Raw genomic sequence first — 14,405 nt, forward strand, 5'->3', positions numbered from 1 at the left:
ACTAATCTTACTAAAATACCTTCTGCCGTTCCGTTAATCTAATCTCATCTAATATAATCAGGGAGTACTTTTTACTCAGATTCTCTAGCATGCAACTAATATTTGATGTGGGATTGTAAAGGTATTGGTGTATGCTGTTTGTACCAGACAGATTACTGATAGGCCTACATACTTTTCTCATCTCTGATGCCATTTTTGTGAGTTATGCTTCTTGCATCATCCATGAGGTCCAGCTGCCTCATTCGAAGACTTTGAGAATACCTGCAAATTGAAAGAAAACCAATGATAATTTGTTAAAATGTTAATAATCCCTACTGAAAGACTACGACAGAAGATCCAACTTTTGTTAGAAGCCTTAACTGGTTTCAGACTAAGATGGAAGTGTTTTCTGAATTTCTATAGCATTCATGAATTTGTATCGCCTTTGTAAAACATAGCGCATGTGGCCTTTCCGGACACTGTAGTTTCGCTTTCCGGAAATAAAGTGACGTACAAATGAACGTGCTACGTTTGACACATTCCAGCCACCATACTTGAACTGGCTTTTTGGGGCTGCTTTCGTGACGCTGGAAAAACATTAGTCAGGAAACACGTGTGTTATGGTTCGTGGGCTATCCTCGGAGGAGTTTAAAACATGGCAAATAAACGCCAAAAAGCCGGTTCTTCTGAGTTGCTCATGTCAGCAAAAAAGCCGAGATTAAATGAAGATGAGTTTAATGGCACTGTTTTTAAAGCTATGCTAAAGAATCCCAGCAAAGCCTTTAAAGGTAAATATCTTATCTGAAAAGTGGTAGCCTGAACAGCGTTTTGATAGCTAGCAAGTAAGCTAGCCACACGTCGACAGTCCTGAATTTATTGGCTTTTGTAGTTAGTATTTTAGCAAAACGTGTGGCGCAAAATGTAGTTAGGTACCTACTAAACAGTTGATCCTCATCTTGAGTTACTCGTCCTATAGTCTAAAAGCACTTCACATGCAGTTCCACTCGTTTGGTAGCGTTGGTGATGGGAGGGCGGTTGCTAGCTAGCTATATTGCCGAACATGTACTGTTGACATGACTATAACGGACCCAACGTAATTTTTGCTTTTACATTTAGTCATCTTAAATGGGCAATAGGATAGGACTGTACTAACCTTGAAGAAAAGAGCTAAATAAATGGGACAAAACAACGACGCGTTGAGAACGAATTACATGTAGCTACCAACACCAAACTTGAAAGCTAGCTAGCTAGCTAACTACATACCGTAACTAGCTACTTATAGAAATATAATTTTATATTCTCAGCTAGAAATATGTTGAGGGTATACTAGAAAGCGCAACTATTCGACGAGTCTCCTAATTTCTAGCCATACTTTTCGTAGCGAGTGTACCTTGCGTAACGCTACTCTGTGGACTAATAGTAATCGTTCGGGTTAGGCCCCTACTGTTTGTACATTGGAATGTTAGAAAACCGAAAAGTAATTTAAACTAGCTAGCAATGTAAAATTCCAGTAAAATGTACACACATCTTAGTTGCATAGCGTTATCTTTTGTAGATCAGTGATAAGGGTTACGTTGCGAAGAGGCATCATTGGACAAGCTAACGTGAGCTACCCACACTAGCGCAATTAACGATTAATTACATATTATTGGATACATGCGTGCAAAATAAATTTAACAGTAATCATACAGTTAGAACAAGCGATAAGGAGTACAAACATTTTTTGAGATGGGAGCTTTGTCTGTAATCCCCCTACAAGACACATTTGTTTTACAAGCTTCTGCTTGTCTGATGGACGATCATTTAGATTTAAGTTTCAAGATAATTTAGTTAGGGTTTTTATCTATAAGCAGAGCAAACATAACATGCTTTTATATTCTTGCATTATTTCTCATCTTCTAGGTTTGGAAACCTTCATAAAAACTGCAAAAAAACTCCCATGCGACAACCTTTATGATGTGGTTGAGGGCTACATAAAAATCTCAGCTGAATGTGCAGAAATAGTGTCATTACTTGACGGAGATAACACTTCTGAGGCTGAGGTAACCAGAAAAATTGATAAATTTTTAGTAAGCTTTCCTGGATGTTTATAGTAACGGTCCTACATTATGGTTTTAGAAATGATACTTAGCCATGTCTGAATTTTGCCCATTAATTACTCAAAAAATTGCATTTAATATTGAGTTCTTTGAATTATTTTTGCAATCTCTGTCCATTATCAGTACAACTTAGTCCCAGAACTAAGAGATGCGTCTTAAACTGTATATTAGCAGCAAATTCTAGCAAAGGTTACTTGTTTTAATTAGCTTTTATGTTTTGGGCTGCTTGCCAGTTCTCCAGGCCTGCATATGGCATGTTTATTTTTCCCTTTGTCCAGCTGATGCTGATATTCCAGAGTTTAGAGCAAATTCTGCTGCGGACAGCGAGTGATCTTTCTCATTTCCGCGTGGTTGGCTCCGCTGTTGTGAAGAAAACTGTCTCAGCAAATATGAAGCTGCTTAAATCTTCTTTATATTCAGTGAATTATCAGTAAGTTTCATTACTTTCATCACTTATCACAATTTATGGAGCACTGTTAAAGGTGTAATAGTGAAGATTCAAGCTACTTAACTGCTAGATGTGGTGTAGCGGTGGACCACTACACTGGAATGATTTATTTTTTACTCTTTAAATACTAAGCATGCCTATAAGAGGTATGTTGGCCAGTGGAGTTAAGTTACTGTTTATTAGCATTTTCATAATTGTCTTGACTTCATTTTTGTGATTAACATTTTTGACATATCTTAAATGTATCAGTTTACCCAATACACAGACATCCCAAGACCCTCCCTCTTATATCCACCAAATAAATAACAATCTCCTTACTGTAACACAACCGTCAATTTTATATAAAACAAAATCACAATGTTTCAGTATTTTAACAGTGCATTGCTTAGGCCATAGATACCAAAACAGCCTAGAACCAAGTTAGTGAAGCAAAATGAAATAAAATATGCGTCCCTTCCAGAGGACACATCTAAAGCATCCTGACTTTCAGAAAGGTTGAGTACCTGCTCCATTTTATCAAATATACATCCAAGTTCTCTTTGCCAATTGCCTGTTTATATTGTCTTTTCAAATGCTGCCTCTCTCTCAATCTCAACTACCCACTCATAGTTCAGGGCACATTCTTTGTCCACCCTCTAAGTAAAGCCTGCCTACCAATCATAATACTAGTCTAGACCCAACTAGGGCTGCAGTAATGGAATATTTTAGTAATTTAATTTTCAAGTTCAAGTTTGGTTTATTTGTCACATACATAGTCATACACAGACAATAAATAATAAATATTTTGCATTATTAAAGAACAAGAGTACAAACACAAAAGAAAAAATGGTGTTTCATTTACTCTTAATGGGAACAAGTATATTACATTCTGGTTTTAAAGAACACATTTTCTGAATGTAAAAACAAAACTTTAATTGGAATATAATTTAAAAAGAAAGGTGTATATACATGCATCCCAAAACTAAGGCATAAATAAAATATAAAATGTTGCCTTTTATGTTTCAACCTAACTATATCTTGGGTATAATGTAAGCCTTCAATGTATTGTACAAAGGCTTTGTGGCATTTGTAGGAGACCACATCTTTTGAATGAGGTTGATTTAAAGTGTGTGTGTGTGTGTGTGTGTGTGTGTGTGTGTGTGTGTGTATATATATGCATGTAAGCCTTTAAAGAACATGTCATGATTACAATGTAGAAAAGTGTGCATACAGTATATTGCCAAAAGTATTTGCTCGTCTGCCTTCGCACCCATATGAACTTGAGTGACCTCACAATCTTAATCCATAGGCTTTAATATGATGCCGGCCAACCCTTTGCAGCTATAACAGCTTCAACTCTTCTGGGAAGGCTTTCCACAAGGTTTAGGAGTGTGTTTATGGGAATTCTTCCAGAAGTGTATTTGTGAGGTCAGACAGTGATGTTGAGGTCAGGAGTCTGTGCAGGCTAGTCAAGTTCTTCCACACCAAACTTGCTCATCCATGTCTTTATGGATCTTGCTTTGTCCAGTGGTGCACAGTCATGTTGGAACAGGAAGGGGCCATCCCCAAAATGTTCCCACAAAGTTGGGAGCATGAAATTGTCCAAAATCTCTTGGTATGCTGAAGCATTAACAGTTCCTTTCACTGGAACTAAGGGGCCAAGCCAAACTCCTGAAAAACAACCCCACACCATAATCCCCCTCCACCAAACTTTAAACTTCGCACAATGCAGTCAGACAATGCAGTATCGTTCTCCTGCATCTGCCAAACCCAGACTCGTCCATTGGATTGCCAGGTGGAGAAACGTGAGTCGTCACTCCAGAGAACATGTCTCCACTGCTCTAGAGTCCAGTGACGGTGTGCTTTACACCACTGCATCTGACACTTTGCATTGCACTTGGTGATGTAAGGCTTGGATGCAGCTGCTCAACCATGGAAACCCATTCCAGGAAGCTCTACACACGGTTCTTGAGCTAATCTCAAGGCCACATGAAGTTTGAAGGTCTGTAGCGATTGACTCTCTACAGAAAGTTGCCAACCTCTGCGCAATACGCACTTCAGCATCTGCTAACCCCGCCCCAGTCCATTTTATGTGGACTACCACTTTGTGGCTGAGTTGCTGTCATTGCCAGTCGCTTCCACTTTGTTATAATATGACTCATAGTTGACTCTGGATTATTTAGTAGCAAGGAAATTTCACGACTGGACTTGTTGCAGAGGTGGTGTCCTGTCATGGTAGCATGCTGGAATTCACTGTGCTCTTGAGAGCGACCCATTCTTTCACATATGTTTGTAGGAGCAGTCTGCATGCATAGGTGCTTGGTTTTATACACCTGTGGCCATGGAAGTGAGTGGAATACCTGAATTAAATGATTTGGAAGGGTGAGTGAATACTTTTGGCAATATAGGGTATTAACAAGTTCCAAACTGGGGCTTGCCCTATGTGCACATGCAATAGATTAAATGTATATTTAACTTAAGACTGCCATTTTGGTTATGTTACACGCTAAGTTTTTTATTTTTTGTTTTCATATCGTACTATTTTTTTTATTGACCTCAGTTATTTATTACCAGTTATCAACATTTTCTATTACTCCTCATTGCTGAAATGCTAACAAGAAATCCAACAGACTTTATATTTAATCTTCATTGGTAGCTTGGTATAATTGCAGAGTAGTGCTGGGCAATTTTCACCATTCATTTGTTTAATTTGAATTAATATTTTTCAAAATGTCATCAAAACTGCAAAAAAACAAAAAAACAGTGAAAACAGGCAGCAGTTTGCAGAAAAATGAGCTCATAGAAAAGGCAGGTGGAACGATCACTTTAGTTATATTGTAACATGAAGCAAGCTGAGGCAGGGTACGCGTGGTGAGCAATGGATTTGGTCTAAACATGATAATCTATGTGCTGAATTAAGGTTAACCGTTAAAGATGCATAGCCAAAAAGCACTTGACCATGGAGATACAAAGCAAAATATGGAGGTAATTACAATGACTGACAAAACAAGACAGGAAGACAAGGTACAAGTATGCAGATTATGGCGAGCTGGGTGAAGGGTGAGGATATAGGAAACATGAGACAAAAGAAGAGGCAGAAATTAAAATAAAAATAAATTTTGCATAACATGGGAACCATGACATGCTATGGGGATGACTGATACAGAATTGGTATGAACAGTCAGATCGATTAATATAAAGTGTAAAGTATGTAAGTTGCAATCAAAATTACCAGCATGGTCAATTTGTTTCAGCACATAGGCTATGACACAAATACAAGTTGCCCTTCAACATCCAAAACATCCAATGAAAGACCGCGATGAGCTGCTTCGTTTTCTAGTGCTATTCCATAGGTCGTGAAGATCTGAAATAAATTATTGCTTTGGCAATAACAAACTAAATTTGGTGGGGGGGATTGTATTTTTCAAGTGTAGGAGAAAAAAAAAAGCACATTTCTTGAATAGGTTTTTAAACAAAAGATGTTCTTTACTTCCCTGCAATTAAAAGAAACTAGGAGCCAAAATATACAATTGTAATCAGAATGTACTGTAACCAAAATGTTATTTCACCATTTAAATATTAAATAACCAAGGGAAAGGATTTCTTATTTCTGAAGCATAAACAATGCAAAATACTGTGCAAATATTAATCCAATAATTTGTGTGTAGATTTGTTCGGCAGTGCCTCTGCTTGCTGGCTGCGATGGTATCACAGGGTGCGGATGCTGCAAGAGAGATTTTCAGCAGTTTGGTCTTCAGCAAAACTCTCAGCAGTCTTGCTCGCCGCAGAGACAGTACTGTAAGCTCTTTTCGTGGATTTTCTGAATCCTCTGCTCCTTTTCTATTTAAGTTGCAGACGTGTGAATCGGTATTCCTGGCACACATACACCAGTGCTGCATGTTATGGATGTTAATGTCCCTGTAGTGTTGCAATATAGTCATTCCAAATATAGTTTGAAACGGCGTTCTGCCATGTTGGTGATCTTCATTGTAGTAGAAGTCTTGCAGCACTTTTAGTAATGGCATATAAATGTTTCTTATCTGAAGGGCCGGCCAGATATTCGCATGGCGTACATTCAGTTTGCACTCTCTTTTCTAATGTATGGAGACAGCTCGACTGTAGGACATGTGGTGGACACCAGAGGTAATGTTACCTTTTAATAGGTTTGGATATCGTGTTTTATGAACACACATCAGGAATTTATTTATTAATTTTTTTATATATTTTTTTAAATTTCTTGATGTTTAGACTTTCTAACAGATATATTTTGCACTGGACTGAAAGAAGACCGAATATCAATTGTCAATCTGATTCTGTCTACGTTACAGACTAAAGTAAGCATTTTTACAGTTTCAAAGTTGTGTGCCATACATAACATACAGATTGCATATGTGGTGTTTTTGTTTATTTTTAAATAGTTTTTTAACCTAACTTTTCTGTTGACCTGCAGCTTGTACAAAATACAGCGATTAGCAAAACGCAGAAAGTGCGTCTCTTCAATGCTTCCACTCTAGCGCACATCGCTTCTCTCTACAGATGGAATGGGATTGTTGATGTCACTACTGATCATAGCGAGGTAGTTAAAATCTAATGAACAATCATAACCTTTGTCCCTTTCATATTGCTAATCATGATTTTGTTTTGTTAGGTTATGGATGAACAGGAAGGTGGTAGGGTCTTTGTGAGAGAGTTGGTTCATAACTTTCTTCTTGACCTCTGCTGCTCTCGCAAACATGGTATCAGCTTCCATGACCCAAGTCTGGGTACATCTGGGAGGTGAGTGGGACATACAACAGCTCTGAGCTACACAGCTCTTTAAAGGCTTAAAGCACAAAACATTCCTAAGATAGTGGGGCTAAGATCTCTGTCTTTTGACTAATAATAGACACAGAATAATCAATCATATTTTTACCATCCACACTGCTTTTTTTCTTTTGTCAGATGTTTATATGGTATAGTGTAGTACAATTACAAGCATTTCATAAGTTTTTAAAAATGTTTTACTGACAAATGCATCTAGTTTAAGCAAACACGTGATATTTAAAGTGTTGACCCTTTTTTTAAAGACTTCTGCAATTCGCCTTGGCAAGGTGAAGGTCAGTTTCTGAGCAAAGTCTTGACTGATGACAACCCATTCTTGCCTAATCAGTACTTGGAGTTGATCACAGTTTGTGTGTTTTTGTTTGTCCACCCTCTTTATGAGGATTGACCACAGGTTCTCAATGGGATTGAGATTTGGGGAGTTTCCTGGCCATGGACTCAATTTCAATGTTTTGTTCACCGAGCCACTTGGTTATCACTTTTGCCTTGTGTCATGGTGTTTCGTCATGCTGGAAAAAGCATTGTTCATCACCAAATTGCTCCTGGATCATTGGGAGAAGTTGCTCTTGGTGGATGTTTTGATACCATTTCTTATTCATGGCAGTGTTCTTAGGCAAAAGTTTGAGTGCTGTAAACAGTGAAAGTCTATTGTCTACATATGGATTGAGTTGAATTTGGAAGTAAAAATGCATATAAAATATTTATAATTTATGTAAATGTTAAGCACCCCCCCAGCAAAAAGTTTTCATTCAGAATGTTAGTCTCTCATCCTACAAGCTCAGCATGAGAATTTCTTCAAGGCATCATAGAGGCTGCTTAACAGAATGCTAAGAGCATGCAAAGCTGTCATCAAGCAAGTGGTGGCTACTTTGAGGAATCTAAAATCTGAAAGTTTTTGTTAAACTTGGCATAATCATGTTCCGATATCTTCACTTTTCCTAATGATTTTCCTAAAATATAGAAAATGAAGAAAGTAGGTGTGTCCAAATTTTTGACCGGTACTTTGCGTGTGTGTCTCATTAAGTCTAGTCTGTTTGCGGTGTTGAAGTGTAAATACGTCAAAGCAACAAGGGGTGATGGTTAGCTTGCACTTGGCATTAGTTCATCAGTTGGTGTGTCCCTAGCCTATGAAACAAATATTGTGAATTTTAGTCTTGGCTCATTGAAGTCCAAATTATGTATTTATGATTTATACATTTATAAGTTATTTCTGCATTAAGATTTACGTATTGTGAGACTGAATCAGTAGATAAAATTGCAGGTCTGTTGAAATGGTTTTGTATTGTTACAATTAATGCAATTCCAGCAATTATCCATTATAAGACCTTCTTTTCCATATTATTGATCCTGAATGAATAATCTAAAATTACATCTAATTAGGCGGGTATACTTGACAACAGCTTGTTCCTCTAGCCATCACTAATTGGAGCTTAAAAGTGCTAAAGAAGTGGGAGGGGATCTAGTTTTTATGGTTAAAGTACTTGATAAAATATTTCCTTAGCTTGCTTGTTATGTATTGGATGATTTGGATGCTATAGCTCAGTGAATTTAATCAATTTAAAATAAGTGTTAGGATTCACTGCAATACACTCAGAATAATATTATCATTATTTTCCAAACCGCTCAAGAAACGCACATTTATGCCTTTATAGGTACCAAAAAGCCAAAGAATCCTATTTACTTTAGAAAACCATGTGCAAACTAAATTATCAAGAACTTTTAGCACCTTTGAACCTCTGATTTGTGATTACTGCTGTCTTGAATCTACAGATATAACGTTTTTGCAATTAGCAAGTACTTAATTATGACTTTTGATGACTGACTGTAATGAAGGCTGAAGGCAACCACCCCACATATATATCTATATCTATATATATATATATATATATATATATGTGTGTGTGTGTGTGTGTGTGTGTGTGTGTGTGTGTATATACACACAAAAATATATTAACAATTATTGTACAGTACAATTTTATATACTGATACAGATCATAATGAATAAACCTTGTATAGTTAATTGCCAAATTAGGACTTTAAAAAGCCCTGTCCTGATGATTTGTTTGTTTGTTTGTTTTTGCAATTTGAAACTGTTAGGTCTGAATACTTTTGTAAATGAGATTTCGATTTTTCATTTTCAGAACTCTCTCTAAAAACATTGTCATTTGGTTTTATGGGTGCTTAAGTGTAGATTGATGTATAAAAATGGCGATTTTATTCATTCAAAATAAAGTACAGCACTATAAAGTGTAATAATGGGGTCTGAATACTTGGAGTACACTGAATATATGCACCCTGCACACCACTAAGACATGCAATCAATGCATAATGGTATGGATCTCAATGTTGATTGTAAACTGGGCCAAAACTAGGATCTATAATGTAGAATTGTTAGAATCTTCATATTTATTTGTTCTTTGCAGTTTTTTTTGTTTTTTGGGGGGTTTTTTTGCCTTAAACATTTGCTCATTTGTTTTCAGGGCTGGGAACATTGTCCTACTGCAGTTTGTTGTGAACCTTAAGCAAGCTACAGAGGATGAACTTGTGGCTGATCTGCTTGTCAGCATTCTGAAGTGTAACCCTGATATTCTGACTCGATACTTCCGAGAAACACAATTCTCCTTTATACCACGCATGAAAGGAGCTTGGCTGGATAGCATTGCACTGCTGAAAAAAGTAAGTTCCATACCAGCTGGATATGTCACTTAATTCTGTAGTAGTGTTACATAAAACATGTACAGTAACTCCTTTTTGTTTTTATGTCTTCTCTCATAGATTTATCAAGCACAGCCAGAGATATCCATGGTATTCCATTTGAAAGAGATGGTGCCTGCTTCCCACCTGCTCAGTATGGTTCTAATTACATCTCTTCCTCCAGTCTGCAACAAGGCCTTCTTCATTCAGGGTCTCAGTGTAAGCCAGCAGCCACATTGAACTCCTTACACTAAAAGGACCCAATGCCATTCTTCACTCTTGTACTATATCTACATACCATTTATATTAGTTGTTTAAATAATTGGCAGTAGTTACTTAATAATATGCTTTAACAGGGTTCAACAGAGAGTGCACCTTACCAAAGAACACCTGCGCCATTGATTTAAAATATGCAGGAACATGCAGAAAAATCCTAGTGGGGGGGGGGGGGGGGAGAGAACTTATTAACTATACAACTTCCATTCGTCAGAGATGTTTTTCACTTGAGGGGTAACTAAAGACAGACATTAATCAACATTTATGCCCTTTTACTTCAGGCTTTTACAGATGTGACTTGCTTCTAAACACAGATTAGGTCTCCGTCCCAGGAGTTCTTATAATTTGGCCTGTAAGTCTATTTGATGGATAGCAATTTCTGGATTGCTTTTGTTGGTTGATGCTAGGGCCTTCAAGAGAGAGCTCATGTCCGGAATCACAGAACTCTTCAAAGCTGTTCTGAAGGAAGCTTTTGGAGGCAAAATGAACACAATTTAAGCTATTGGACCAAGATTTACTACCAGCAGCAGTCAGCGGAACTGAAGCATTCACTCTAAACATACCTTTCATGTCCAAAAAGCAAACTTTTACATGGTCATTAGAACACGTGATTAGAAACCATAGTATCTGTTCAAAACACTTTAGGATAAAAGGGTGGTTAATATCATGCCACACATGAGCAGGAGTACCACTGTTATAACAGCAAGGGTCTAAATCACTTGGGTTCATTCTGCCACCAAGGCACAGCTGCCCTCAGAGCTGATTTTATTAATGTATAAGCTGTTATTTAGCAGATATGTAGAGGTTACCTGACATGGATATTAAGCAACGTGCCTATTTTTACAGTTCCATGCATGAACACGTTTGTATTCACGCTTAATGAATACTATGTAAAAATGGAAGACTACTTTAGTTAGAATCTTTTGTGCACTTAAAATTCTAAAAGGATTAAACATTTTAAAAAGGAGCAAATATGAGCATTTTGTTGAATGTTGTTTAAGATGAATAACTGAATAATGGGGCCTACTTGTTGGTTAAAAGGTAAGTAGGATTGAATTAAAGATTAGGTTTCAAGTTAGAATTGACCCTTTCCAATCAACCCATGCATATTTCAAAAACAGAATTTCAACATTCATTCAAGCTTTACTGAACCATAACAGAAATATAAGTAGTATCTAGGGTATTACCAAATTAAGCCAAGTCTGCTAGATCCAAGATTTAGAGGCTGTAAACTTGAGGGTAGCTGTGAAGGCGTAATCAGTAGTAGCTGAAAGCGCTGGTCAGTGGTTGTGAATAAGGAGAGTGCAGACTAGTTTTGGCAATATAATAAAAAGTTGGAATGACTGATGCGTTTGATGTTTTGGGAACGTAGAATACTGGGTATGTGAGTGGGGTGTTGTCATGTCCTTGTGTTGTGCAACAGGCCCGTGGCCCGTGGTGGCAACAAGTATGCATTAATGGTGCAAGTGGTGTTAGTCACCACGGAGACCAGTATGGATTTGTGATGTTGGGGGAATGCTTGGTGATGTATTGGGTAAAATCCATGTGGAACTGGTGGCAATCAGTACACATTAATGGTGCCAGTGTGGTTGTTTACGACTTTATCCGCCAGGGAGGCCACTTTGGGTTTATATTTGGACATGTGGCTAAACAGATTAAACGTGAGCTTGGAGGAGTTGTTAAGCCTTCTGGAGGTGTCCTGGGCTTAATTCAATGAAAAACTGGCAAAGTGAGGTGACTATCTGATGACCCCTGAGAAGAGCTTGTGATGTGGTTGCTGGTATGAACAAATTGGGCTTGGCCTGTGTGAAGGTTTATTGCATTGGCATAGGATATTTTGCATCTTATCCTATAATTACAATTTACAAGAATTTTTGGATTTGATTTCTGATTTCTAATGTTTACAAACTCCAATATACAGCTAATTTAGTATAAAAGAATTCATAGAACATACTACCCATCATAGGATTGCCCAGATGTATGTACACTCTAATCTTCACATGCTTGATAGTTCTATTTAATGTGTGCATGTCCACCCATCAGTCAGTTATAGAAATGTCACCAAAAACATTCAGAACTTTTATGACTTAATGTCCATCCAACACCAGCTATGTGCATATTTGGAAACCTATTGAAAACAGACATTAATAACAAATTGCATCTATTTCCCAGCAATAGTCAATAAGTCTTTTTGGAGATATATATATATACACACACACACACACACACACTTATTTTGAAAAATTGAGGACCTAAACTATTGGTATCTCAGTCATCCAAACACCAACTTTTAAGTCTGTAAACTGCCCTGTGAAAAGAACAACATAAGTTGTATTTCGATATCAGTGGTTGAGGTTTGTGCCGCAAATTTGTTTCCGTACATAATATAGAATTCATAGCATTCATTGAAGACTGCTGAGGAGAGATCATCGTATGTTAAATATTACAATATTCAAATAGAAATCTGATGAGAGAACTGAGGCAAGACATTTTTAAAATAATTTATTACTAACTTATTAATATTTTGCTGGAAAAACCTATTAATGACATACTGTTAGCGCCAGCAATAGCAATAGCAATAGCAACATTATCCAGAACTGCATGTCGAACATGGCCAAACCAGAACAGACATCCCTCTCTCACTTTCACCTCAATGGGCACAATGCTGGATTGTCGTCAGATCATATTGTTGGTAATATGGTCACGGAGGGATACACCCAGTCTCCAGCGAGCCATGCACATCTCCATTGCATGGAGACGCCGCTCTCATCGGCCAGCATTCTGATCCATAGAGTGCAATGGACCAGACAACAGTCTGGAAGATTTTCAGGCGCATGGGAATTCGCTTATCACACAGGACACTGGTAACTTCCTTCCACCGCAGCCATGTCGCACTGACACTCGCCATGTTGCTCTGTAAGATGGAGCCAAGGTACCGAAATGTGTCCGGTTTCTTCAGGTTGTCAGCATTTACCTGGATCGAGCCCACGCCGGGAATTGTTTCCAAATATGGGGCGCAGCCTGAACTGGCTCAGGCGGTTGCTGCTTTACGCCGACGATGTCATATTTGCAACCACCACCCGAGAGGAGCTGCAGCGCCAGGTGCAAGCCTGGAGCGACTACCTGAGCCAGGGCGTGCCCTGAAGATCCCGTGTTGGTGTCCATGATAAGAATGAACAGCAGCGGCGACAGTGCAGAACGCTGGTGAACGCCAATGTTCACTCGGAATCTGATGTTCCAGCTGCATACCTCACCCGACTGCTGGTATTCACAGAAAGGACTTTGACCCGGCTGACAAATTCATCAGGCATGCTGTGGTTATGGAGTGCATACCAAATAAGCTGATGGGATACGTGATTGAAGGCTTTCTCCAAGTCGAGAAAGATGGCATGTAGTGGCCTGTTTTTCTTGCGGTGCTTCTCCATTAACTGGCAAGCTGCGATGATCACGTCAGTTGTTCCACAGCCTTTCACGAAGTAGCACTTGTTGACACTGATCTGGATGATGTTGCACAAGCGTTGGTCGAGCAGGCATTTGAAAATTTTCATCGTGTGCAAGAGCAGGCGTTTTGACCAGTAGTTGGAACATAGTGATGGGTCCCCCGTATTCTTGAAGACTGCTTGTAGGTGAAGGTGAAGGTGATGCTCGTAGACCAGTCTTTCGGTGGTCGGCCCGGGGCCTTCTGGTTCTTCAAACTTCCAACAGACCCGGTCACCTCCTCAGTTACAATCTGAGGCACTGGTCCAGATAGGGCAGACCTTTCGGAATTGGGAGATGTGAGAATTTGATGTTTGAGATCTCGTCAAAGTGTTTACGCCACCTGCTGAGGATTTCCTCCTTATCCTGCAGTCGCTGACTGTTCTTATCCTTCATGCACATATAGTGCTCAAAGTCATGCACTGCCCTCGTATATGCTTTCGCCAGTCTTTAAATGTTCTTTTCACCTTCCCGCGTGTCCAGCTGCTCGCAGAGCTCTCGATAATGTTTGGCCTGGGCTGCAGCCACCGCTCTCTCGGCTTCCCGCTTGGCGGCAGTGTAACACTGCCAATTATCGCCGGTCTTGTTGGCGAACCAAGCCCTATGGCCGCCTTCTTTTCCCGCACTTTCTG

General features: G+C 38.7%; 1 protein-coding gene across 7 annotated transcripts in view; it reads left to right on the forward strand.

Annotated features, from left to right (window-relative positions):
* The first annotated feature begins 554 nt into the window (after positions 1-554).
* urb1 (URB1 ribosome biogenesis homolog) overlaps positions 555-14,405 on the forward strand; it is a 52,504-nt gene continuing 38,653 nt past the window's right edge. For 4 of the 7 annotated variants that reach the window (XM_027025917.3, XM_027025920.3, XM_035528305.2 and 1 more), the window contains exons 1-10: positions 555-767; positions 1,882-2,021; positions 2,357-2,508; positions 6,174-6,303; positions 6,552-6,648; positions 6,754-6,839; positions 6,956-7,081; positions 7,154-7,281; positions 9,807-10,002; positions 10,102-10,239. In XM_027025917.3, the coding sequence (XP_026881718.2) occupies positions 635-767; positions 1,882-2,021; positions 2,357-2,508; positions 6,174-6,303; positions 6,552-6,648; positions 6,754-6,839; positions 6,956-7,081; positions 7,154-7,281; positions 9,807-10,002; positions 10,102-10,239 (1,326 nt within the window). In that variant the 5' untranslated portion in view covers positions 555-634. Of the gene's footprint in view, positions 768-1,881; positions 2,022-2,356; positions 2,509-2,986; positions 3,021-6,173; positions 6,304-6,551; positions 6,649-6,753; positions 6,840-6,955; positions 7,082-7,153; positions 7,282-9,806; positions 10,003-10,101; positions 10,240-14,405 lie in introns of those variants that run through there. The other 3 variants (XM_027025918.3, XM_027025919.3, XM_081723663.1) reach the window with 2 other exon arrangements.

Source organism: Electrophorus electricus, chromosome 11 (assembly GCF_041902795.1).
Source record: "Electrophorus electricus isolate QZ-2024a chromosome 11, ASM4190279v1, whole genome shotgun sequence".
Classification (NCBI taxonomy): domain Eukaryota; kingdom Metazoa; phylum Chordata; class Actinopteri; order Gymnotiformes; family Gymnotidae; genus Electrophorus; species Electrophorus electricus.